The sequence below is a fragment of the Lygodium microphyllum genome, chromosome 5 (assembly GCF_053477565.2).
Source record: "Lygodium microphyllum isolate KBCC chromosome 5, Lygodium_microphyllum_v1.1.10, whole genome shotgun sequence".
NCBI classification, from domain to species: Eukaryota; Viridiplantae; Streptophyta; class Polypodiopsida; order Schizaeales; family Lygodiaceae; genus Lygodium; species Lygodium microphyllum.
In genome coordinates, this window is record NC_141139.1 from 147,780,463 (window position 1) to 147,808,390 (window position 27,928).

At 43.5% G+C, this 27,928-nt stretch overlaps 1 protein-coding gene across 1 annotated transcript; it reads right to left on the reverse strand.

Moving 5' to 3' along the window:
- Positions 1-3,877: 3,877 nt before the first annotated feature.
- LOC148036512 (ABC transporter I family member 11, chloroplastic-like) lies at positions 3,878-24,315 on the reverse strand. Its single transcript, XM_087678502.1, has 9 exons — positions 23,792-24,315; positions 23,633-23,712; positions 23,387-23,438; positions 23,129-23,250; positions 7,305-7,419; positions 6,500-6,586; positions 5,589-5,637; positions 5,399-5,483; positions 3,878-4,464 (listed from the first exon to the last, which is right to left on the reverse strand). Exons 1-9 carry the CDS (start codon positions 23,933-23,935, stop codon positions 4,383-4,385), a joined length of 816 nt encoding a protein of 271 aa, XP_087534628.1. The 5' UTR covers positions 23,936-24,315; the 3' UTR covers positions 3,878-4,382.
- Positions 24,316-27,928: the final 3,613 nt, after the last annotated feature.

Here is a 27,928-nt window from a genome sequence, read left to right on the forward strand (position 1 = left end):
ATGAGATGTCTTCCTCTTTAACATCCTCACCCAATGCAATTAGTTCATTCTCAATGTCTTTAAGATTTAGCAAATAATTGTGTAAAATTTTATTTGAATTTTAATTGTTTCATTTAACTTATACTTCAAATGCATTACTCTAATGGTGCTTTACTCTCCTGCGTCTTTGCTCAGATGTGCCATGTCACTTTTGCCGCACTTGTTGCATTCTGAATGTAGCCAACCATGGTATCACTTACATTAATGTTGATAAAGCCTTGAGCTTGTTCTACTCTTCTATCCTAATCATTTCTTTGTTTACCTCCATGAGTTGGTCTTTCTTCTTCACCTATAACAATCTTCCATGTTCTCAATCATTAATAGAATTTTCACCTTGAACTTCCACGCACTAAAGTTGTTTTTGTCAAGCTTGCTTGCCTCATCAAGCAAGGAGATGTCACTTGCCATTCATAAAATTGTAGTAAATGAGCATATATCAGTAGGCGAATGACCAAAAGAGTAAGATTCCATTTCTAGGAATATTCAAATAGCAATCTGGGTTCTTTAGAATGTAACTAGCAGTGCAACAACCAAGTACCAACAATTGCCAATGCATATGGAGTGCCAATTACATAGATGCATACAACCAATGCATGTCAAGAATCCACCATTGACAACCACTAACAATGATTGGTATCGGGTATCCAAATGTACAAAATCATGTCAAGCATGAGTCAGTATCTACAAGAACAATGTATATATATATCAACAACTGAGCATATACATGAGGAAGAGACTACCAAGACCCATTTTAAATGGTGAAGATTTGAAAAGACTATAATCTCTAAAGAGATATGGAGAAAATATGATAGGAATAACCTCTAACCAAGAGTTAGGATGAATGCCTCTAGCTTCTTACTATATTTGAATAAAATAGAGTAAACATTGATTCTAAGTTGAAGAATTAAGATGATAACTCTAATACCATCATAAAATTCTAAGAAATGAGATGCTCGACACTTCAATTGAATCACTTGAAAGTAGATAATAAGGAGATCGTACAAACAATTGATTGGAATGAGCTCACAATCAAGTAGACTGCATCTTAGTTAGAGAAGCCTCAAAGTCACTCTCTTTTTATGAATAGTTAGAATTTAAAGGAAGAAAATGGATGTTTGATGATTTGATTCTTAAGTTTTTGTACCTTATAAAACATAACTGTGACATGAAATCTCCTTTGATAGGATGGATCATGGATAATCAATTAAAGGCTATTAAGTAATGTCTCAAAAGTTACTTAAATGTTGCTAGGAAAATTATTATGCTCTTTCTTATTGAATCCTCACCTAAAGACATGTTGAGAAATACATCTCTAAGGGCAAGAGTTTATGATTTGTCTTATAGTTGGAAGCAAGCAATATAACACCAATAGAAGTGATTGGATCACTCAAGAAGATAATATATTGATTCAAGATAAGTATTGCATGAATAGAGAGATAAATCTAATCTGCGCACACATCCTTACTCTCTTGCAATGCTTATACAACGCCCCCCATACAATGAATTGAGACTAGCTCAATATATATAATAGTGATGTGGCAAACTACTTTACTATTTGCAATCTATAAATTGGTAAATGTTGATTCTGTTCTAGGTGGAGTAAAATCTAATCAATTCGAGTGGCGAGGATATAAAGTAGGAGAACAACTTCCTAGAAGGTGCCAACTTGCTCCAATAGTTAGATCATTTCAAATCTGATCCAAAAGCTAGGTGTATTATATAGTCTTAGAATGTAGGAAAAATAGATAATGGAGAAAAGTTAGGCCAAGAATATAGTTCTTTGAGCATTCATATGCCAAATGGTAGATCGAGATGGAACATTGTATGCCATGTCATTATGTGATGATTTCCTCTCCATCTATAAGTTTTGATATTTTTATGTCCAAAAGTATACCCTCTACACAAAAGTACCTATATAGGTACTTTGTTATTGTGTTTAGGTACTTTGTTCCTATGAATAGATACTTTGTTTTTCGTCAAGTATTTATTATTTAGAACTATCTTGTATAGATACTTATTTTATGTCAACCATTATCCAAAACTACCTTCCATAGGCATTTTTTATTCTGTCTAAAACTACTTGTAAGGATAGTTCTTCAATAAACAAATCGTAATCATAGTGTCTTAAAAGCACAAACAATAAAAGCATAATAATGTAGTAGTAGAGACCAAGTACCATGATGCATATGCCTTTTTCCTCTCTTGCCAAATCAATAGCACACTTCTCCTTCCTCTTCTGCTATCATGCCAGCTTCCTAATCCACACAATCACAATGTTTTCATTCTGAACACAATCACTTGCTTTAAGCTATTGATGTCCACGATTGATATAAATACTTTAGCATGATGCTAATACAACCCAATAGCTTTCTACTATCAAATGCAATACTTGCAAAAAGCAAAAGCCATCAAGCTTGCATTTAAAAAGCCACACCTTAGAAACTCCATTCTTCCCCTTAATCTCTTCTAAATCCCGAAGATTGGGTCTTACACAATCAAACCTAGTGTATTCAATGAGTTGTCACATAAATCTAATTAATTAAGTCTAATTGCACTTCTGTATGATGAGTGTCCATATATCCAATTTGCTTGTGTGCCCACTTTGCCTCTCTACCCGCTCGTAGAGATGCAAACAGACATCAAAGGCTTGCATTTTTTGAGTTCGTTTAGTCTTTTTTGAGTTTGGTCTTGTGTTTTCTACCTCTCTAAACAAACTCCATCCTACCTCAATCAATTAAACCATTTTCTTATCAATTTAATATTCTTGATCCAGTTGTGCATGTCTCAGAGTAAGCGCATCATGGACAAGCCTCCTATTATGCCACACGATAAGAGTGTCAAAACCTCATCAATTGATTCCATCCACGTCTATGGAACCTAGATGTTAGGCTAAATGCATAATGATCGACAAATTCAATGGACTCCAATTCTTTCAAGAGTTTCAACCTCCGAGTTGACTACTACTCACATAGCCTTCTCACACTTTGCTCTAAATTAACCATGTATCCTTTTTCCTAACCCATAAAAACAAAGAATATAACACTAGTAGCAAGATGTAGTGGACTTACAGTTCTACCTTTCCACATTGTAGTTCAAAGCATGAAGGCTCTACAATCCAAGCATGTGCTCCGAAAGCAATGACTCTTTTAACTCCTTAACACTCACCTCAAGCACCCACCAAATATTTCAATTAAAAGTTTCTATATTAGTTTTCATAAACTCATTCCCTGAACACTAGTGTAGCGTTATAAAAATCAATAGAGATAAGAGGCCACTTCTTTGTGAACTAACATCATAGCCTTTGAAAAGTCTTATAAATAATTTTATGGTAAGATTTATGTAACAATGTACAAAATGCCATTTGTGAAGACCAACATAATATCAACTTTGTCTAGTGGATGTTTTATTGTACATCCTCCATTATGGAATCATGGATTTTAAGCCAACAAAGGCACAAGGTCTTACCATTGTAAGCACTTTAGCAACGTCAAATTACAGAAGGAGCTAGCCTCTTCATCTACTTGCAAGCCCGGCTATCAAATTTTGTGATTTGACTTCTTTCTCCATATAACTCAAATCAAAAAACTACAATAATGGTCTCAAATTGCAAAGCATTAAATGTCATCACAACGATTTTGCTAAGTACTCTTTTGGCTGAAAACCCTAGTCTCTTTATTTTTCCCTTTGAAGACTACAAAGTATCAAACTGTGGGCTACCTTCTCTTGAGGCATACATTCATAACCCATTTACTTGAGACTAACAGACGACCACAAAATCTATTTGTTGTAAAAAACCCATTTACTTACAACAAATAGACTATCACAAAATCTATTTCAGTAGTAAAATAAATCTAGTCTGTTCAGGAGAAAAAATCGTGCTTAGAAATATCAGAAGCACAACATCAACACATGATTACACCACAAACAAATCATATGTTGCTATAATTTTGTCAGTTGCATACACTGACCAAGTTATGTAATAACTGTCTTGAATCCCTGCAATCTTGAACCTTTTACATGGTTTTGCCTTGCAAAACATCATTTAACCAAGTGTATCACACATAATGAAAAGGTCAAGAGGCCCCATGTGGTTTTGGGCCATTTGCCTCTCACCCAAGAAAATGGGATTGGGCACCTCTTGACTCCGTTGACTCTTGAACCAATTGTTAGTACTGCACACATGTCACAAGCTTTGCTTTTAGGGATCTCTTGGATTGACTCTGTGAATAATTTGGTTTTTCTTTGGAAAGTAAAGTTCCTCTATGTTGCTAACCCTTCAAGCAATGGCTTGTGTCAACAATCTTCCAGCACTGAAGGATAAGTATCAATGCTGGCAATTCTAGCTACTGTAACGGGGTGGTGTCTGGCCACAAGCGACCACCAAGCTCCATACGCCAAGCTCTATCCACCAAAGGTGATAGTTCTCTGTGCAAACGAAAAAACTCCTTAATAACAGAATATCTACACAAAGATCATAAAATAAAAGCAGCCAGAAGAACGAATTTTAACAACAAAGATTGATGGTTAGTCCTACATAGAAAAAACTTCGCCGACAAAGATTAAACACAAGGTCTACACAGACCAAAAAACATTTAGTGGCACCAAACCCCCCCCCCCCCACCCCCAATATATATATATAGCTCAGGCCTTCCACCCGGATTATCAGAGTGGGGATGGTGAGTGCATACAGCGAGTTGTGAGGGGGATGGATTGCCATTTTGTGGGGTGAGAAGTGAGTGGGGTGTTGTGCTACAGTGAAGGGTTTGGAGGGTGCCTCCTTGCGTGAGCACCAGAAAAGTTCAAGTGACCTGGTGAACTCCCTGCCTGTTTTTTTTGTGGGGGGGGGTTGGTTTCGCTAAAGGCGGACTGTCGTGACGCATCGGCGCTATGCCATGATGCGATATCATGCCGTGTCAAGTTGGGTTCCTGGCCTGAAGGGGGAGCCATGATGTGCTATGCCGAGTCGTGTTGTAGTGCCGTATTGAGTTGGCATGATGTATTGAGATGGTCCACAGCGTGACACGCGTAACCGGGACGGAGGGGGATCCGTAACACTATACATACATACATACATACAAATATATATATATATATATATCGGCGCTATGCCATGATGCGATATCATGCCGTGTCAAGTTGGGTTCCTGGCCTGAAGGGGGAGCCATGATGTGCTATGCCGAGTCGTGTTGTAGTGCCGTATTGAGTTGGCATGATGTATTGAGATGGTCCACAGCGTGACACGCGTAACCGGGACGGAGGGGGATCCGTAACACTATACATACATACATACATACAAATATATATATATATATATATATATATATAAACACCACACACACACACAACAACAACAACTTACTTCAAATCGTGGCTAACAACCAGCAGTGTTATTTCCTTCTTTAAGGTTGCAAGTATCCTCACAACGTCAATTCTGGCTTTCCAGTCTGCAACAAAAATTTGATTATGTTAAGAATCTTACATATAATAAAAGATCTCTTCAAACAGAACCAAAGTACCCAAAAGGTAGGCTCATTGAAGAAACAATTCACCTAATCCAGCAAGAGGCTCATCTAATAGCAGCAAGTTTGGCTTTCGCACCTACTCAAAGAAAACCAACACAAATTATTGCTCCTGGAACATACACAAGATCAACAGGAACTCTCTCTCTCTTCCTTGCTTTTCCTTGTGAAGGTTGTTGAATGAAAAAATATCCAGATGTACACACACACACACTCTCTGTCTCCCCCCCCCCCCCCCACCCCCCACGGCCCCCTTCCCTCCCTCCCCACAGGGTGTTGGATTAAAAAAGTGTTCAGATAAACAAGGGGCCATATGGACTGCTAAGAGATCTCTCTCTCTCTCTCTCTCTCTCTCTCTCTCTGCCACGAGAGAAGCAAGGAGGCATTGGCCAGCTCAGGGTCTCTTCTCACCAGCTGGAGATCAAGACAGGGCAAGCAGCCCACATCCCTAGAGCAGAGAGGATTTGTAGACTGTACTAGGAGGTGGAGAGTGAGGAGCACTACATATGCAGATGCAGAGCCTATGGCAGTGTCTGGTCAAAATACCCTTACACTATTTAGAGAAGACATCTCCCTTAGACTAGTCATGGAGTCGCCAGATCAATGACACTTGGGTTAGTTCCTCATTGAGATTCAGGGGCTCCACAAAGGCTTGAATATACGATTGTTTTTAACATTTTGACATTTATCAGCAGCAATTGCATTCAAGACCTTTCCTTCAAGCATCAAACATCTTAAGCAATTGAGCTATTAGCTTGATCATGACACAGGCAAACTTCAAGCTCAGGATGTTTCCTTCAACCTGAAAGACCTTTACCAATTGGTTTATAAGCTATTGACCCCACACACTTTCCTTACAGTAAGAACTGACCAAAAAGTGCAAACATGAGAACATGCAGTCTTATGGTGATGTTTGAGAACATCTTGTCATGAAGTCTTACCAGCTGAACTGCCAAAGCAAGGCGCCGCTTGTAACCATCACTTAGAGAGCGAGGGTTGGCATCCCATGGTATTCCAGTTAAACCCACCTGCAATCACCACAGATTAAAGACTCAATAAAGAACTGCAATAAAAGTTCCAGCAAGAGCAACAATTCGTAACATGAAAGACTTGCAAGCAATCACAGTATCAACCTCACATAAAAATAGAGAATAACGCCTTTAGTGGTTTTCAAGACAAATTTGTGTCACAAGGGATCAAAAGGCATAAAAGACAATTCGCCCTCCTACTGATGAGATTTTGTTTCTTCAGAGAATAGAGTAATTATACATATAAAGCTCCCTCAGAATGAATTATCCGAAGGCAAAGTACAAGATAAGCCCTATAAAGGATTTCTAAGATATAGCAAATATAGCACAAAAATAAATTTATTACAAGGCCTAAGCAAATAACCAATCAGGAGGTCTATCATGCCATACCATCTGACTCAAATTGAAAGTGCCAGAATCTTGGATCCTAAGCCATAACAGAATGTACATAGAGAGAAACCGATCTGAGTCCCCATCTTCTTTCCCCTCACCCTCCCCTTCTTAGCTCCCAATTACTGCACATCATGGTGGCAGCAGCCCATGCAGCTCCTTTCACTTGGGCATGTCGTGAATAACTATTAACCACACAACATTATACAGTCTCCTAGAGCACAACATAAAGCAAAACTTCTATTTATATATACATATATGTATATATATCTCAGGTAGTCAAATTAATTGTAATGTGAGAGAAAATATTTAAGAAACACAACCATACCGCAAATACCACTTGGTGCAGCTGCAGAAATAGCTGTTGTGAGATGCTAGGATCTTGAGATCGTGTAGGCCATCCAAATGTTAACTCCTCTAAGATGGAATCACCTAAAAAATATCTAAATGCACACACAAAGCACAATGTGAGAGAGAGAACTTTACTCAGTTAAAAGCACAAACTAAATGCCTTATCTTAAGTACCATTAAGTGCAATCACAAGGTTGCACACTAAAAAAAAGATAAAAATCGTGTGTAACAAGAATTGCTGGCTATCTTCACCTTGCACCTCAACGAGCTTAACTCACAAAGTGGAACAGTATTTAGATTGTATAGCTGTTTGCTCTTCATCATTTATTGCATTAAAAGCATTGCAAGTTTTGCTATCCAAGGATCATGCGAACCGAGACAACTTACTGTAATTACAGAAGACATACACGTAGTGGGTCTGATGTATTGACCAGTGAGAACTCTTACTGGCTGTTTGGGTTCTGCTGGACATGAGCTAGAGGAATGTTATAGTAAGACTAGAGGGTGATCATACATGTGTTTGACAACGTGAGAGCTCGCTGCCATGGTGTGACCAAAGACTAGCCTTGAACCTCTCTCTCTCTCTCTCTCTCTCTCTCATCAAAGCACTAGTAGCATTGGGCACAATGGTCATGAAGTGACTTAGTGTGAATGCATTGAAAGCACTTTAACTTTCAAAGTTAGGGAAGCTGAGTCCTATTTATAGGACTCAAAGGCACTATTGCGCACATTATTGTGTGATCACCACTCTTGGTCTCTTGGCCCAAAGGCCGACACATTTGTACACTGGAATAGTGTGGGCTGCTAGTATGGGACACCAGCTCTTGGAACATGGTCGTGACCCAATATGCTACAACCTACTAGCTCCTAGGCTCTGGGGTGAGCTTGTTGCCTCTAGTTGGGAGGTGAGTTTGATGTCCATTCCCTATATGTTCATGGATATAGTTTGTGCCGTATCTTGTGTCCATATTGGATCCTAGACTACTGAGGGAATGGAGTACGGTGCTATTTTTCTAGTCAACAAGCTTTACGAACATCCCTAGATAGTTTCAGGCATGGAAGGCTGTCATGTCAGAGTGCAGCGGTGCGGAAGCGTAGGACTGAGAGAGAGAGAACGCAGAGAGAGAAGGGAGAGAAAGAGACAGTGTACAATGAAGATCTGCTGTATAAAGAATGCTGAATACAAAGATATACACGGGCGCAGTGCGCTGGACTGCGTGTCTCCACCTCGACGATGCGACCTGCTGTCCACCTCGAAGTCTGCTGCAGTCTGCACTGTCTGCTGTCTGCAATCTGCGAACAGAGACAGAAATCTGCACGGCACTGGTCTGTAATCTGCGACAGAGAAGAATCGCCAGACTGCTGGAAACGTCGGCAATATATAGCCGAAAAACTGCCTGGAATGGGGCGCCAGAAATAGGGCGCAGCCTGGAATAAATCCGCTGCAGGCAGTCGGATCGCCACGTGGCAGTCCGACTGCACAGTCCGACTGCTGCTGGTCCGGCTGCTGCTGCTGGTCCGACTGCCCTCCAAGACAGGCTATGATCTCTGACACCCCCTCTCAGAGCCTGGACAGGGCAGAAGCCTGAGGGATCTGGAATGTTGCCGAAGTAGAGCCTGAGGAAGCGCCTTCGTAAACAAATCTGCAAGATTGTCCTCCGTCTTGCAATACTCCACAGTGATGGTCTCATCCAGAAGCTTTTCTCGGATGAAATGGTACTGAATCTCAATGTGCTTCGTCCGGGCATGAAAAACAAGGTTCCTCGCCAAGGCAATGCAACTCTCATTGTCACATCGCAGCAATGTAGGACGAGTCTGGGGGCACCCAAGCTCCTCCAACAATCTCCGAAGCCACACAACCTCGCATGTGGTGGAAGACGCGGCCCGATACTCCGCCTCAGTAGACGAAAGGGCTACCGTGGGCTGCTTCTTGCTACTCCATGAAATAACACCTGCACCCAAAGTAAAGCAGTAACCTGTTGTAGACCGCCTGTGGTCCACGTCACCGGCCCAATCCGAGTCGCTCCAACCTGCAAGTACAAGATCTGACCCATCTGTCCCTGCGGGGTAATGAATCCCCAAATCAGACGTCCCCCTCAGATACCGAAGTATCCTCTGAGCAGCCTGCCAATGCACCGTCTTAGGTTCACTCATGAACCCTGCCAAGAGCCCAACAGCAAAACATAGATCAACCCTGGTGTTGAGAAGCCAAATCAAAGACCCTATCAACTGTCGATAGCGGGACGCATCCGCCAAAGGAGAAGCTGAATGGGAAGTGGCCTTCCAGTTCGGATCCATAGGAATAGAGAGGGCCCGACAATCTTCCATCTCAAAAGACACCAAGAGCTCCTGTACATATCTCTGTTGGGAGAGAAAAATCCCCCTCTGAGACTGATAAATCTCATGTCCTAAAAAGAAATGGAGTAGCCCCAAATCCGTCATCTCGAACGTCTGATGTAAAGCTGACTTTGTCTCCTGGACCTGCTGTGCATCATCACCTGTGACAATCAAATCATCAACATATAATACAAACAGCACACAACCATCCTCGGAAGTGTGAACATACAACTGCGGATCGGCCTTGGACCGCCGATATCCCAACTGAGACTGGAGGAACGAATCAATCTTCTCGTTCCAAGCTCGCGGGGCCTGCTTGAGGCCATACAGGGCCTTCTTCAACCTGTAGACTGTCCCATCTGAAGAACCAAAGCCAGGAGGCTGCTCAACGTAGATCTCCTCCTTCAAATCACCATTCAGGAAGGCCGACTTCACATCCAGCTGATAAACAGGCCATCTCCTATGGCCAGCCAGAGCAAGAACAGCTCTAATGGTTGCCATACGAGCTGTAGGGGCAAAGGTGTCATGACAGTCAATACCTGGGCGCTGGGCAAAACCCTTAGCAACAAGGCGAGCCTTGTGCTTATCCAAAGTACCATCACTGAGATATTTGGTCTTGAAGACCCACTTGACTCCAATCACCTTCTTCTTCGGGGGGCGTGGCACAAGTGACCAAGTGTCATTCCTCTCAATAGCCTCCAACTCAGCTTCCATAGCTTTCTTCCATGGGGCGGACTGTAAAGCCTCCTTCACGGAGGTGGGCTCTCGATCCTGCATAACACGGGACATCAAACAATAATTGGAGCAAACAAGCTCGGAAGAATGCGCCTGGTGCCGCCGGGACCGCCGCGGACCATCCTGCGGTCCCCACTCCTCAGGAACCCCCTCGATCCCTGAATCACGGAGTGTGTCACGGGCCCAGCGAGGAGGAGGCCGAACCTCCCCTCGTCGTTCTCCATCAGTAGAAGACTCTGGAATGTCCACCGGGGGTAACTCCTCAGAAGGGTCCGGTGGAACAGTAGACTCTGTGTCAGAAACAGAATCATAATCAAAAGGCACAGGCTCCAGTGGAACTGTAGAAGGAGCCAAACTCTCCCCTGGATCTCCAAGAACGAGATGCTCCTTACCCATTGAAGTAACCGGAACCTCCACAAACCGCACATCACGGCTAGTATATACATCCCGCTTGACGGGATCATACAGTCGGTAGCCTTGGGACTGGGAGCTGTAGCCAACAAATACCTGTTTGCGGGAAGCCGCTTCAAATTTGTCACGGTGAGCCTTGGGAATGTGAACATAGGCATCACACCCAAAGACCCGAAAGTAAGAAACATCTGGCTTCGTCCCAAAATAAGCCTCAAATGGAGTCATCCCTTCCACGGCAGAAGTAGGGGATCGATTAAGGATGTGGACTGCAGTAGCCACAGCCTCGGCCCACAGAACCTGAGGGGTCTGTTGGTGCTCCATCATGGTGCGCGCCATCTCGATCACACTGCGGTTTTTCCGTTCTAGAATACCATTTTCTTGAGGAGTATTGGTATTGGCAAACTCCTGGTGAATTCCTCTATCTGCACAAAACCGAGCAAATTCATTAGACACAAATTCACCTCCCTTGTCGGATCGCAAGGTCTTCAACTTCCGGCCTGATCGGTTCTCCTCAAAGAGAAGCCAATCCTTGAAGTGCGAGAAAGCTTCTGACTTTAGTGCCAAAAAATAGGCCCATGTCATCCTGCTATAGTCATCCACAATCAACATGAAGTACGAGCTCCCACGCAAGGACTCATTCCTCATAGGGCCGCACAGATCCGTAGACACTAACTCCATCGGTGAAGTAGACCGCCGCGAAGCTGTGTGGGGAATGGCATCTCTATGCTGCTTCCCCCGTATGCAGGAGACACAAGGCTGCTGGCTCACCACTATATCCGGCAACCCTCGAACAAGCTATCCCCGTGACGCCTTCCAAAGATAGTCATAGTTCAGGTGACCAAACCTAGCATGCCATAATTCAGACTGTGACTGTGAGGCAAGAAGAAGAGTAGAGAGGGCAGTGGAAGACTTCAGTTTGTAAATGCCGTTCTCCTCATATCCAGATGATAGAACCTTCCTCGATTCACGATCAAGGACTCGCACAGTAAAACTGTCAAACTCCACCAAAAGACCAAGGGAGCAAATCTTATGAACTGAAAGGAGATGGTACCCTAATCCTGGTACATGCAAAACCTCTGAGGTATGGGTGCCACCTCGTCCATCCGGAATAAGCTGCATCTTACCCCGACCTACAATAGAAACTGAAGAGCTATCTCCAATGAGAACCTGCCCACGTGAAGGGCGCAGCTGGGCAACACCATCTGATGAAGGAGTCATGTGCCGTGAGGCACCACTATCAACAATCCACTCTCGAGCTTGGGGAGCCGTCATCGCAGCATCAGAAGCATTCGGTGAAGCGTCCTCAATGACAACTAGATGTAGAAATGCAGCTAATGAGGGTGCGGCCACCGCTCCAGAATCCTTGGTTTCCTTCTTCTTGGTGTCCTTCGAGTCTTTGTCAGGGCAATCCTTCTTCCAATGGCCAGTCTTTCCACAAATATGACATGTGGAGTCTTTGTCCTTGTCCTTCTCCTTGTCCTTCTTGGACTTGTTATCCCCCTTCTTCTTCTTTTGGTCCTTCCCCTTCTTCTGAGAGACTTGACCCGTCAACGCCTCCGTCTTGGAAGCATTCTGTCCCTTTAACTGTTCCTCTTGGTCCAAGACCATAGGAACCAACTCTTCCCACCGAAGAGTAGACTCTCGCCCCGAAGCAATAAGGGCAGAGTAAAATGTACCGAATCGTGGCGGCAACTGGGACAATAGTGTAATCGCCATGTCTTCGGAGGAATCGGCTTCCCCGCATTCTGAACCTGCATCTGTAGCTGCCTTAGCTTGTTAATGTGTTCCCTTAGCGAAGAAGACTTATTGATGGACAAGATCCGCATCTGTACCTCCAAAGAAACCCTCTTCATCAGGGTCATCCGATTGTACATTTGATCAAGCTCCAGCCATATCTCACGAGCCACCGTCAAGTGCTCGATGTGAGCGATCACGGCTGTAGTGCATGATAGAAAGAGAAAGGATCGAATCCTGGCATTCAGTTTGTCCCAATGAGACTGGGCCCTGGCCAACTCCGCACGAGCATCGGAAGAGAGTTTGGACTCATCTCTTACCGAAGGCCGATCAATATCTTCTTGTACCAACTCCGCCAAATCATAGGACTCAAGAATGGCCAACATCATAACGCGCCAAATGCGGTAGTTGTCGCCGTCGAGCTTCTGATCTGTAGGAGGAGCCGGTAAGACAGGCACCTTCCGGTCCATAATCGCCTGGAACTCCAAGTCCATCTCTGTAGACATCTTCACCTGTAATGCCTTCTCAAACGCAAAAGCAGCCCCCTCTGACTGAGTAAACTCAGCCTGCTAAGGCTCTTCCGCGTTCCGAAGCTTCTTCACCCGCCGAAGGCGATGAAAAAGCAAAACCTGCACTTTTAGGTTGAAAACTCAAACTTTCTCCACGTCAAACAGCAGTAAACAGCAGCAAATCCACCACCTGTACTCCTTTCCTGTGCGCCCACACTCGTTTCAGCCTTGTTCCAAGGCGCAGCCCTCCTGTCTGCCCTTAAACGCAAAAAACGCAAATTTGTGTCGCGATGGAAACTCCTCTTCAGGTTGATTCTGCGCTCAGTCAGCCCTCAAACACTGCTCTGATACCATGTCAGAGTGTAGCGGTGCAGAAGCGTAGGACTGAGAGAGAGAGAACGCAGAGAGAGAAGGGAGAGAAAGAGACAGTGTACAATGAAGATCTGCTGTATAAAGAATGCCGAATACAAAGATATACACGGGCGCAGTGCGCTGGACTGCGTGTCTCCACCTCGACGATGCGACCTGCTGTCCACCTCGAAGTCTGCTGCAGTCTGCATTGTCTGCTGTCTAAAATCTGCGAACAGAGACAGAAATCTGCACGGCACCGGTCTGTAATCTGCGACAGAGAAAAATCGCCAAACTGCTGGAAACGTCGGCAATATATAGCCGAAAAACTGCCTGGAATGGGGCGCCAGAAATAGGGCGCAGCCTGGAATAAATCCGCTGCAGGCAGTCGGATTGCCACGTGGCAGTCCGACTGCTGCAGGTCCGACTGCTGCTGCTGGTCCGACTGCCCTCCAAGACAGGCTATGATCTCTGACATGTCAACCATCCGTATGTGAGATAACTAATAAAGAGAGTCCTTATGTACCAACAGCACCCAAGCAAAGATGAAAAATATCCTAGATGGGGGTCATGTGATGTGTAGCTTGGAGAGGAACTACTCGCTTATGAAGACTAGGCCTTGGTCTCTATAGTCACCTCATCAAGAGAGAAATCGCAGATGTGAATGAGACTTGAATCCTTGGATGTTTATGAAGAGACAAGGGAAACCTCAACAAACCAATCAAACAAGCCCTTACACGGTGAGAATGAAGTCAATTGTGATGGCTGACCACTGGCAATGTGGGTCTAACCACGCCACTGCCCTGATTTTGGTTGCCACCACCTTACCTCCCCTGCTAGGGATTGCCCAACTAAGGGGTGAGGGTCTAAGCCTTTGATTTTGGCTATGTGCCTCTTGCCTTTGATTGACATTCATCGTCGAATGGCCAGCCTTTTAACAATGTTGACAATGTTAGCCTGCTCTTTATCATTCTCAGTCTGTCATCTCCTGGTTGTGAGCTCCTGTCAGAGTCTGACAGGAGACAGAGGAGCTCTGTTAGTCATTTTAGTGGCTGTCCTGGTTAGCCAGCAGCCTGTGGGTGTCATACAGCCCAAACTGGGCTGTTTTTCTGCAGTTGGCCCATTTTCTGGGCAGGTCGGCCAGAAGTCGGCCAGATCTGGCTGGTCGGCCAAATCTGGCCAGGTCGGCCAGATTTGGCAGGTCGGCCAGTTTTCTGGCCTGGGGGCTATATATAGCAGCCCCCCCAGTCATTCCAGCATTGTGCTCTGCAGGTTCAGCACTGCCTCCGTCATCTCCGTCTCCGGCATTGGTGCTGCCATTGCTTCCAGTCTGTCCTGGTCCCCTCACTGACGCTCCGGGCTGCGTGCAGGGACTGCTCTGTCCATTTCAGTGTATTCAACATTCATCTCAGTCAGTGCAGACTTTCTTCCTTCATTCTCTGCTTTCTCTCTCCTCTCCTGTGTGTTCGTGTTCTTCTTCCGTTGCGCACTCTCACAGACAATACCTATTCTTTTTATTGGAAATGGAGGAAGAGAGAAAGAGAGTAGAGCACAAGACAATGAGCAAGAGTGTTCATTGGGCACAAGCCTTTGATTTTGGCTATGTGCCTCTTGCCTTTGATTGACACTCATCGTCGAATGGCCAGCCTTTTAACAATGTTGACAATACCTATTCTTTTTATTGGAAATGGAGGAAGAGAGAAAGAGAGTAGATCACAAGACAATGAGCAAGAGTGTTCAGCAGTCCCACACTCAAAAGATGCAAGTGCTGAAATGATAGAGTGAAAGTACAATAGGTCTTAAGTTAGATCTATCCCTAACTTTTCTAGAGTTCATTTAACTCTAGAAGTGGTGGCACAACTTATTGAAGTGGTTGCGTTCACCCTACAAACCAACTAACTAAAACATTGGGCACTGCCTATAGAATTGGCAAATTCTAACACCCCCCTTTAGTGCCAATGTGATACAAGTATAGGAATATCAATCACCAAAGAGTAGCAAGTTCAAAGACATTTAAAAAGCCTCAAACTTCTCACAAGAAAGTGCTTTGATGAAAATGTTTGTAACATTCTCTTATGTAGGGGCATATATCAAATTGATCTCTCTTGCATAGCCTCTCTCTCTAACATAATGGTAATGTACTTCAATGTGTTTCGTGCAAGCAGGAAACACACGGTTCCGTGCCACTACAATAGCACTCTGAATATCAAAAAGAATGGATGTAGGACTCTCCAAAGAAATCTATAGATTAGCCAACAATCTACATATCCATACACATTCCACTATTGCGGTAAAGGCTACCTTGTACTCAACCTCGCAACATGAGGTAGGCATTGTAGGCCCTTTCTTGCTCAACCATGAAATGCATGAATGGCCTAGAAAGATATCTATCCACTGGTAGACTGCCTAGTGTCTGCATCACCAACCTAATTTGAATCACTATAAGCTTGCAGATGCAAGTCTCCTCTCCCCCTCAGAAATAATAATGCAAGTGATTAAGTACCTTTCAAATATTTGAAGATCCACTTAACAGCTTACAAATATATAGTCCGTGGACTGTGCATATACCTAATCACCTAAGATACTTCATACTAAATGTCAGGGTGTGTGCTACAAAGATAAATAAGTCAACCGACAACTTGGCTATATATTGTAACATCAAACATCTCTTCACCGTCATGCATAGACAACTTTAAGCCTAGCTTCATAGGAGTGCACATAGGTTTGCAATCTTGCATATTAAACCTATGTAATAGCTTATCCACTTACTGTGACTGTGACATGATGATACCATGCTGATTTTGGATAAATTGAATCCCCAAATAATAGTGTAGACAGCCCCTACATGACACAGCAAATGCATAATTTAATTCAGCCTTAAAATCTACAATTTCTCCCTCTATAGGTCTAGTGAGCAGTATGATATCTACATAAAGAATGATAATCAGCAAGTCCCCCCCTTCATTCTTAATGTATAGAGTGGGAGCAATTGGACTATTTTTAAACCCTTTCCTAGCCAAATAAGCATCAATTTTAGAGTATCATGCATGAGGAGCCTATTTGAGATCATAAAGAGCCTTATGCAGCTTGCATACCATGTGCTCTTTCCATTTAACGACAAACCTTGGAGGTTGTAACACATAAACATCCTCATGTAAAGCCCCATTCAAGAATGATGTCTTAATGTCCAACTGATATACTTTCCAACCATAATTTGCAGCCATAGTAATCACACATCTCACTGTACTCGTACAAGATGTAGAAGCAAAAGTTTCCTCATAATCTATGCCCTTCTTCTGCACATAGCATTTGCTACCATAGCAGTATATCATCTACATAAAGAATGATAATCAACAAGTCCCCCCCTTCATCCTTAATGTATAGAGTGGGAGCAGTTGGATTATTTTTGAACCCTTTGCTAGCCAAATAAGCATCAATTTTAGAGTACCATGCATGAGGAGCCTATTTGAGATCATAGAGAGCCTTATGCAACTTGCATACCATGTGCTCTTTCCCTTTAACCACAAACCTTGAAGGTTGTGACACATAAACATCCTCATGTAAAGCCCCATTCAAGAATGTTGTCTTAATGTCCAACTAATATACTTTCCAACCATAATTTGCAGCCATAGTAATCACACCTCACTGTATTCATACAAGATGTAGGAGCAAAAGTTTCCGCATAATCTATGCCCTTCTTTTGCACATAGCGTTTCCTACAAATCATACTTTGTATCTATCAATAGTACAATCAGCTTTGTGTTTGAGTTTCAAAACCTATTTTGTGCCAATGGCCTTCTTACCAAGTGGTAAATCCAAAAGATCCCATGTAGAGTTAGTGGCAATGGAGTTTAACTCATCCTGCATGGCATACATCCAATGTACATCTTATTGAGCTTCTTCCAAGGAAGAAGGCGCATCATCATCCAACAGTCAACTCATAAATGCATGCTCATCACAGTCATCTACTTTTGTAATATCAACCAAATGTGCCCCCCCTTGCATCATGCGTTGCATACCTAGAGGTGTTGGGATGTGTGCACAATGAGAATGCAAGACAGAAGTGAAGCAACAACAGTGTTGAGTGTGAGTGAGAGAATCCCAAGATGAGTGTACCAACTCATCTCGGTACACAAAGAATAGAATGTATTTATATGTTGGGATACAAATAAGAGTGTGTTCACATCTGTGTAAGTTTATACACAGAGATTAAGGGACTTTACACCCGAAGCAACTTTACACCCAACAACCTCCCACTTAAAGCCTGAAGTGGTACATTTAAGCTAGCCAACTCCCACTAATCGGATGCAATGCTCATGCTGAGTCTTTGCAAGACTCTTAGTGAAAACATCTACAGGGTTATCTTGGGTTTTGACCTTAGTCAGTATGACAAGACCATTATCCAAGACATGTCGAATGAAGTGGTATTGAATATCTATGTGTTTGATACATGCATAAAACATGGCATTCTTAGTATCACAAGACTGTGACAACTATTACCTTTTTGTTGATTTCTTTATTACATACTTTATTTGGTTTTTCTTTTTGGAAGGATCCCTTTTGAAATCTAAACGCCTGAGTTGCATGGCCAGCATGTGAAACAAACGGGAATGTCTAGTGAGTCAAGACTGGACAGTTAAGGTCCAGTACAAGTCTGAAAGAGACTGATGGCACTGTAGATTGACAAGCCTGGAAGAGACTTGTGAAAGTGTATATGGACAAGTGTGTTGAAGAACTAGCCTGGAAGAGACTAGTTCAAAGTGAAGATGGTCAAATCTCCAAGAGATTAGTCCATGTGGGGTCATCAGTGGAAATTCACTTTCAGTTGAGCTACATTGTAAATTTGGATGTAGCCATAGTCTGCAAAGATGGTCAGAAGACTAGTGGGGATGCAATGGAAGCAACTCCTAAAATTTAGGGAGTTACTATTTTTGGACCTCAGAATCTGTTCGCGTCATTAACTTCGTTTTTGTACGAGGATTAATCCTCTGGTCTGTGCCGAGGTCAAATTTTGAACCGAGGATGGAGAATTTTAGACCGAAATGTTTAAACAAGAAAATTGTTACATGTATGCCATGTGTCACAATTTGGGCATAAATTCCCAAAAGAGAGAGAGAGGACAACACAAAAACGAGTTTCAATGCATGGGGGGCTCATTTTGTAAAAGGGAAATGGATTGCTGCAGATGGAGAGCTCTTGAGAGCTGGTCTACCTTGTCTATGATGCACAGAGGGCTGAGTTTGCTTCCTACTCTCTCTCTCTCTCCCTGACAGTACGGTTATGCTGCAGAATCAAGGGCTTTTCTTCTGATTCAAGTACAGCTGTGTGGAATATGCTGTTTTTGCACGAGGCAAGAGCCTCCTTTCTCCAGGAACAGGAGCAGTTGTCCCCTCCTTCAAAAAGAAGGTATGACGAGTAATCTTTTCTCCCAATCTATTTCAACTTTCCACATGAGGTGACACTTCGATAGTTTGGCCAAAGGCAAGGAAGCCTTAGTTGTGATATGCTTAATGCAAAGCTAGTTCATGACAGGCATCAAGATTCAACCATTCCTACTCTCTATAATCAAGGATTGGTATGATTGACATCGACATTAGTGTCTTTCTAAAGCAACTTGGTGTGGCTTTAACAACCACAAATTGGGTATCTATGGCCCTAGTGATGGTCTTCTTGTTTATACTATACTACTATGGTGTGTCTTTCGTCATTGTATGATTTCTTGTACTCATTACAAATGATTTGAGAGAGGGTGTTGGCGATGTGGTTGTATGGGCATACTATTCAAGTACATTTCATTTCTGAGCAAGTGCCATAATTATGGTCGGCCTGTTCGCAAAGTATTTGTCAGCTCATGTGCGAGTCTGAGCTTGATCTGGGCTGGGCATTTTTATTAGGTATTTTAGGTATTTTCTGTTGTGGCATTTTATGCCAGTGGAGCATTTTTATGCGCCAGTCGGCCAGCATTAATGCTGTCCGACCAGCATTATTGCTCCCCACTTTTTCAGCCTATTTATACTCAGTGCTCCTCCTCAGTCATTATCATCATCATCATCTTCACCATCTGCAGACTCTGTGGAGAGAGGAGCAAGTACCAGTGCCAGTGCCCACGCAGCCAGTGACTCACTGTTGTATGCGACTGTCTTGTGTTCAGATATATGGATTCCATTTCCCGTGCATACATCTGAGTTCTCATCTGTATCGTGTTCTTTTCTCTTTTTGTCTTGTGTTTCAGCAGTTTATTTCAGCACATGTTTATGCTTCCACCGCTGCTCCACTTCTGACATGGTATCAGTTTTCAGGATTTGTGTTTCTGCTGTGTTTTATTGCTGATTTCAGGATTGTTTTGTACCCCTGCTGATCAGACGACTGCTGTCGCAGCCAGGCAACCTGTTTTGGGGCTGTTTTCAGCCTGCGTTTTTTGTAGTTTTGCCATCGTCTGCTGCCGACGCACCCTCTACTGCCTACGTTTTTCATCTGCAGCTGCTGGCGACAGTTTTCTACCTGTTTTTCTCCAGTTTACAGCCTGCGTTTTGCTGAATCAGCGTCTCTCGTGGCTGGGTGACTGTTAATTCAGGCCGTTTTTGCTGTTTTTGGCAGTTTTTGACTGATTTTTTGACTTTCTGCAGCAGATTTTGTCTTCTATTGATCAGATTTTGGGTTATATTGCATGTGAACTCTCATTTTCTGCAGTCTGTGCTTGTGTTTTGGCTGTGTTTCCTCTCTAAATTCCATCTCTTCTCTACTTCTCTTCTTATCCTCTCCATATGGCTCCTCCGTGCACTTCCACTGATGATAAGTTACATGGACCTGATTATCTCACATGGAGTGCTGTCATGAAAGCTTAGTTTGTGCAGAAGCGGTTATGGTACATCGTCTGTGGAGCTACTCCTCGTCCTCTCCATCCTTTTCCTCTTCCTGAAGCCTTTGATGAGGACAACCATGAGGAAGCGGTGCTCACATGGGACTCGGACGATGCCCGTGCTTACTCGGCATTGTTTCGGTGTATTTCTAAAGCGGTCTTACCGGTGGTTACCTCCTGTAGGACATCTCCTGAAGTATGGCAGAAGTTGCAGCAGATGTACGAGGCACCTTCCACCATGCGGGCCGTCACACTTTATGGCCAGCTCCAACAGATGAAGTTTGAGCCGAAAGATACTATTCAGTCTTTTCTTCTTCGTACTACGCACGTACAGGACCAGCTTTGGCACATGCAGTCTGCTCTTCCCGAGGCGCATCTCGTCAGGACAGTCCTCTACAAGCTCCCCCCGGAGTTTGATGGAGTGGCCAATGCTTTGCGGGTGCAGACATCATCGACTCCTGTCAGTTTTACACATATGACCTCGATGCTTCTTGAGCATGAGACATCCTTGAGATTACAGGAGCGGCTTCCGGCACATTATGGAGGTGAGGCTTATGTAGCTTCAAAGAGGGGTGACGGGAAGAAGAAGTCGAAGGCCCAGTGTTATCACTGTGGCAAGAAGGGACATTTGTGGAAGGACTGCAAGACGTTAGCGGCTTCCAGGAAGAAGGAGCAGAAGAAGAAGCGGGATGTTGACTCTACCGATGAGTCCTCTCCTTCATCAGACTCCGACTCAGATCCTCCGACCAAGGTGAAGTCCAAGGCGTGGAAGGGATCCTCTTCTTCGGATCGCGGGAAGGGCTTGGTGGCCCCTTCCTCGGCTGCTTTCTAGTGATGGTGATGAGGTCATCCCTCACGACTCTCTTGTGCCAGAGAGGGAGTGTGAGCGGGTGTTCAGATGGGGCAGCTACGCCTCATCTATACTTTTATACAGGTGCACAGGTTCCAGAGAGGGACGTCCCTGACGCATCGACTTCAGTCTGGCGGAATCAAATCCTAGAGCTGGGATTGACATCCAGGTTCATGATGAGTTGGTTCTCTGACACAGAGCGGGAGGCTTTCGTCTAGAGCTCACATGAGGGGACACTTTGGCGGTCTGGCCAAAGGCGGGGAATCCATGGTCACCTATATTCAGGGGCATTTTTGACAGGATGGTCTTGTATGCTACTGCGAGACATTGGTAACGGACACAGAGACATGCTATGATCTTCTCTATTTTCAGGTGTTTGGTACGATCGACATCGACATCAGGTTCTCTCCGAGGCACCTTGGTGGTGGCTTGATCACCCACTACTTGGGTATCCATGGTTCTACTTGGTGGTTCTATGTTGTATAGTTTCTAATCCCTTTTCCTTGTACTATTGTATTGTATCAGATCACCCATGATCTGAGAGAGGGTGTTAGCAGAGTATTTGTCAGCTCATGTGTGAGTCTGAGCTTGATCTGGGCTGGGCATTTTTATTAGGTATTTTAGGTATTTTCTGTTGTGGCATTTTATGCCAGTGGAGCATTTTTATGCGCCAGTCGGCCAGCATTAATGCTGTCCGACCAGCATTATTGCTCCCCACTTTTTCAGCCTATTTATACTCAGTGCTCCTCCTCAGTCATTATCATCATCATCATCTTCACCATCTGCAGACTCTGTGGAGAGAGGAGCCAGTACCAGTGCCAGTGCCAGTGCCCACGCAGCCAGTGACTCACTGTTGTATGCGACTGTCTCGTGTTCAGATATATGGATTCCATTTCCCGTGCATACATCTGAGTTCTCATCTGTATCGTGTTCTTTTCTCTTTTTGTCTTGTGTTTCAGCAGTTTATTTCAGCACATGTTTATGCTTCCACCGCTGCTCCACTTCTGACACGGCCAACCTACATTAATGGCCTCATTAAATGCTAGCCAATCTATTTATTGTTCTCTATAATATTTCAGCCTATATAAAGGCTGCCTTTCCTCCGTCTCACAATCATGCGATACATGCACACTACACCCTGCTGGAGAGAGGGAGATTGGGAACTTTGCTAGTTGACCACAGCTTGTGCCTTTATAGACACTCTCGTACTTTGGTATATAGATTCCATTTCTCGAGTTCCTTAATTCTGAATTCATGTGTTCTTATTCCTTTATTCCATTGCTCCACATTATTCTAGCAACGAGATGGATTCTGATGGCACATGCAAGGGTGCAGGATATGCTTTAGGATGAAAAGAGTGGTCACACACTAGATGCTTTTCTATAGAACTTTTTAAGCCACTTTTCCCGTCAGAAAACTTTCTAGTTTCACATTTGGAATAAGTTTTATCTACACTTCTTTTTGGCTGTACAAGAGAAACTCCCCGTTCTCCCCCACCAAAAAAAAAGCCCATAGTCTGATATTCACTTTAGACTAATTCTGAGGCAGCTTAAAAGCATGCCAACGATCCTACTTCCTTGCTCCCATGTTGCCATCCCCCGCATTATCAGGCTGAGAATTCGGTTGTATGCTGGCTGTAGACAGAAGGCATATTGCAAACTAATTTCATGACAAGATTAAGGCCTAGCAGCAACTATACGAACACTCTTACAAGAGTGCAATACAAATACCCCAACACCATCCCTTCTAAGAGGCATGGGCATCCCCCGCATTATCAGGCTGAGAATTCGGTTGTATGCTGGCTGTAGAGAGGAGGCATATTGAAAACTAATTTCATGACAAGATTAAGGCCTAGCAGCAACTTACAAACACTCTTACAAGAGCACAATACAAGTACCCCAACACCATCCCTTCTAAGAGGTCACCAAAAATTTCGAAAGAAACTCATTAAGAAAGGGAATTGTACCCTCGTTTAAGATAAAGGAGCCAAGGTTGCACATTTGAGAACTGCAGCATACCTTTCAGGAAATTGAAACACTATGCCAGTGCTCCCAGGAGCCAATCCAATGTTGTTTATGTATCCTTCTTGTTTGTTTATGATTATGGACCCTTCACTTGGCTTGGCTAAGCCCGCAAGAACCTAAACAATTCAAATGTTTTCATGTTCAGAATTTACCTAGAATGATCGCTTAAGCGTGCAAGATTCCAATTAGGAAAAATATATTGCGGACAATCACATGTGCGCGAACACATAACAAGTCTGGACAGAGGCACACCTGGAGCAGAGTCGTTTTTCCACTCCCGCTACGGCCAAAGATCAAGCCTAAGCTGCACATCATACGCAAACATATATGGAATTCAGAGATTTGGAAATTCAGTTTGTTATCCCGAGTCCTAACAAGTAAAAAACCTCATCCAGATTAAGCTGTCCAAAACCTTCGACGTCTTGTGCTAATGGAAGATTCTGTAGAAACAAAAACTGCAATTGGCTAGGAGTGAAATCAGAAGTAAAATTTACAAACCTTTTCTCTGGAAGGCTAAAGGAGACACGGTCAAGCAGATTCACTGTCGTGCCTGGGGGACGGTAGCAGACCCCTTCAACCTGATAATCAATGGAATGATGGCACGAAACCAACGTATTGTGGCTTATTAGAAAACAGAGGGTCGCAAGGCAATCAGACCTGAAGGAAGTCCGAGGAATTGTTGACGATGCGAAGCAAGCTTCTTGAGGTGGCCAATTTGAGGCAGAAAGGGCGGGGCACAGGAACACGGTGAGGGAAAACACAGGGATGGGAGACCGAAGGGGTTAACAATGCAGCTTCCATCTTTCCTCTCCGCGCCCAGAGATACTAACATTACTTGGAAGCATATCACATCGCTATCTCTTCTTCTGTCCAAGCTTGCTTACACTCTTTGGTTGGTTTCCGTCTTCCCTCTCCAAGCTTACAAAGTTAGTGTAGAAGATCCTACCGCTCTGAGAGTTCGGAATGGGCAACCAGGTTGTGCAAGCTCGCTCTTAAGCTGCTGGTTTCGTCAGATTAGGCTCCATTTCCACTCCCTTCGATCGTCGAGGGCTCCAAGAGACCAGCATTATGCTCGCAGGGATAGGCACTATGCGCCCCATTTAGGAGCTCAGGGAACACGGGACTTAAGAAAAGATCACCCCAACCCTCACCCAATAAAACACTTTATTGCAACGAGTTCTTGCATAAGGAGTGCCATGGCCATCGTAGACATTAGCTCATAAGAGAAGTGTATACCCACAAGCTATCGCTAGACACTTTGACTGGTGGTAGCTCGTTTTAGTGAAGCTAACAGTATGTGAGATTGCAAGAACTGAGCTTTCAAGCACATAGGTGTCATGCCTTCGGAGTATAATCATCGTCTCCCATCCTACCTCTCTTCTCCAAGGTTTCAAAGTATCCTTATTTAGAGCGCAACATTTGAAAAGAAATTGAAATGTTTGAGGGAAACATTTAAAAAGAAACTAGAAATTTCAAGGGACAAATGATCTAAAAGAAGCAAAGGATCTACCTAGCAATGTCAACTATGCTTTGGATATCTCAATTTGAAAAGGCAAGCACTAGGAACATCTGGAAGGAAAGGTTAATGAAAACATGTGTGTGTGTGTGTGTGTGTGATCACCATGTGCATCCTCCTCCACCATCCAAAAACTAGCTTGAGTGTGAGCTCTAATGGTGAAACACGATACTTCCTTTTTAGGAGGTGCACTTTATAAGTTCTTGGATTTAAAGACTATCATTAACCTTTCAATTTTGTAAAGCTTTGGAAGTGCTCTAAGCATGTCGTGTATGATGCGATTTAGACTTGGGATATCCTTCAATTATATTATATGACAAAATTGTTGGATCTAGATTCATTGAATGTACTTTTCACTCAGAGCAAGAGCAAAGTTCTCTAGATTACAAGATTAGCATCTCTACTTCAATGATAATACATTCTAACTTCCCATAAGCCAAAAAAGTGTAGGTTTGAGTTTACTCTTCAATATGTCACTTAAACCCCTCTACTCTCCTTCTAGGGTGTTAAGATTGTGCTCTTGAAACTTAGAGACTTAAGTCGCCTTACACCCCTCAAATAAGTAAAGTTGTTAATATTATATAAGTTAGTCCCTCATGGTAGGAGTTAATGGTTATAAGATCATTATCAATAAATTGTAAGGGCCATGGTTACAATATTTTGCTCTTGTTGTATGGTGTGTTGCGTTAGAAACCAAATTGACATATTGTTGTAGACCAAAAAACAATGCTAAAAAGTAAATAGCTTTTCTTACATCTGAAAAATGCATACAAAAATCCAAAAACTTGACATTGAAATAGTTAGATAGGTTGAGTGGCATTTTTGGAAGCATCGATTTCATGGACAATTCTTGATATGCAGGTCTCCAACTCAATGTGTCATAATATAAATGTTTATAGCCCTCAAAACATATGGTGGACGCGGAGTCCGTTGGAGGTTATTGTTTTACCCTAGCTTTGTGAGGATCTATGTGTGGTACTACAATTAGGTAGTCAACTATCTAAACCTTCAATTGGTAAATTATTCTAGATGTTAAACCTAGCGCAACGCAAAGAAAAAGAAGGCATGATAAAATACAAGAAAAATCTAAAAATGCGAACACGACAAAAGAAATGGTGAAGAAGTGTAAGGATAACCCCCAGAAATCCAAGGCAAGTGCAAAAGGCGGAAGGCATATGTTTAAATGCAAGGTGTCCCTGAAATTTTGTATAAGAGCGCCATGCTCCCTCTTGTGCAAATTGTAAAATCTAAACGGGCGTAAGTGAAGGGATAGGGTGGAATAGAAGGGAATAGGAAAAGAGGACCTTGGCAAGATGGTCGGTTATGTAAAAAGGGAATGGGTGCCCAAAAGTTTTAGGGCTTGTATATAAACCTAATAAGTGAAGGAGAAGCTCATTCTTTGGTGTGAGGCAAAAGTGGACTCGTCTTCTTCTCTTCCTCTCTTTTCTTTGCTTGCTTGTGTGTGCTTGAGAGAGGGAGAGTGAGAGAGTGAGGGAGTGAGTGTGTGAGGGCGAGGGATCTTGGAGGTGAAGCTCTCCATCTTCTCCTCTCTTCTTTTTCTCTTCTCTTCTCTTCTCTTGTCTCATGCATGGCTATAGAGGATGGAGCTTGGAGGTGGAGGTGGAGGCTTGAGGATGCTTGAGCTTGCATCATGAATCATGGAGCTACCAGTGTGCTTGAGGGAGGAGGCAACTCATTCAGGCATTGAGATAAGCTCACTACACCCGGGTAGGATCGAAGGTGCGTCGGCTTGGTGAGAGATAGCCATAGGTACTCGCTTGAAGGGATAAGCGGCCAGTGGGTCTTGGCGGTTGAGGGGTGAGCCCCCTCTACATTTTGGTTCCATTACTGGGACCAATGGATTCAAGCTTGAGCGCTTGCGTGCCTCAACTCAAGCATTGAAATAAAGGTTCATCCCCGTACCGAAGCTTGAGATAGATAGGAGGTTTTGGGTTTTTAATCCTTGCAACAAGTAAGTATTTTTTGTTTTGATGATTAGGCAAGTAGGAGAAATCATTACAATACTTTACTTTTTGATTCTTGTTGCATTTAGAGTAGGTAGGATTGAGAAATCAAAGTGGGAAAGCTTTAGGATTGCTGCTATAAAATAGGCCCAAACAGGGCACAAATCAAGAAAAAAGGGAAAAAAAGAGTGCCTGAATGGATTTGTGTCTCTAAGAGAGTGATTGGAGAGGTCAAGTGTCAAGATTGTGGGAGAGAAGGAAGGAGTCTCACTTGAAGCTTTCTTGCTTGCACAATGGGGGAATACACACAAGGGTGGAGGCCAAAAAAATAGTTTTCCTCTTCTTAGTTGTGTAAGTAAAAAAGAACTCTCATACAAAGAAATAGAAGAACCCTATATATGGGTCTCAAACCAAACTCAACTAACTAAGGTGGCATACTAACTGAGCCACGAACTAGAGTAGATAATGATAGCTATCATGTAGCTATTATTCATAGGCGGTGTACCAACCGCGTCTACAACTGACAGGTCGGTGACATAAATACACAACGGTCACCCTGGCGTATCACGAGTGGAGCTCGATATCTCAACACTCCCCCTCGAGCTCAATCCCAATTCCTGCACACCAAGCAGGTCTCTGAACTTGCGCAGCTTCTCTGCGCCCAATGCCTTCGTGAATATGTCAGCTACCTGATCCTCTGTGCTGACATAAACTAGATCAATAAGACCTAGTAAAACCCTCTCTCGCACATAGTGATAATGCACCTCAATGTGCTTTGTTCTAGCATGATAGACTGGGTTATTTGCCAAGTGTATACTACTCATGTTGTCACAATAAATGACAACTGGCCCATCTGTAGACTGATGCATATCATAAAGTAGCTTATGCAACCAAGCTACCTCACATGCAGCCATTGCTGCACCCCTGTACTCAGCCTCTGTGCTCGACAAGGCAACTGTAGGCTGTTTCTTGCTGCTCCAAGTGACTGCAGCACTCCCAAAAGAGAACACATATCCACTGGTAGATCGTCTATCAGAAATACTACCAGCCTAATCAGCATCAGTGTATCCATGCAACTGTATCTAAACCCCAGTCTCATAAAATAGTCCATAATGCAATGTGGACTTCACATACCTGAGTATGCGTCTAGCCGCATCCAAATGTGGTTTCCTTGAAGCCTGCATAAACTGACTTACCAATCCAACAGCATAGCTCAAATCTGGCCTGGTAATAGTCATATAAATCAAACTTCCTACTATGCGTCTGTACATAGTAGGGTCTTCTAGAAGCTCACCTGCATCTGTGCTCAGCTTC

Bases quoted from the DNA above. Each gene is read 5' to 3' on its own strand.
- LOC148036512 (XM_087678502.1), bottom strand. From the start codon at position 23,935: ATGGAAGCTGCATTGTTAACCCCTTCGGTCTCCCATCCCTGTGTTTTC. The intron at 23,251-23,386 runs GTGTGCCTCTGT...TGAATTGTTTAG, and splicing joins GAAAAACGACTCTGCTCCAG to GTTCTTGCGGGCTTAGCCAA. The intron at 4,465-5,398 runs GTAAGTTGTTGT...TCGTTTGCACAG, and splicing joins GTTGTTAGCCACGATTTGAA to AGAACTATCACCTTTGGTGG.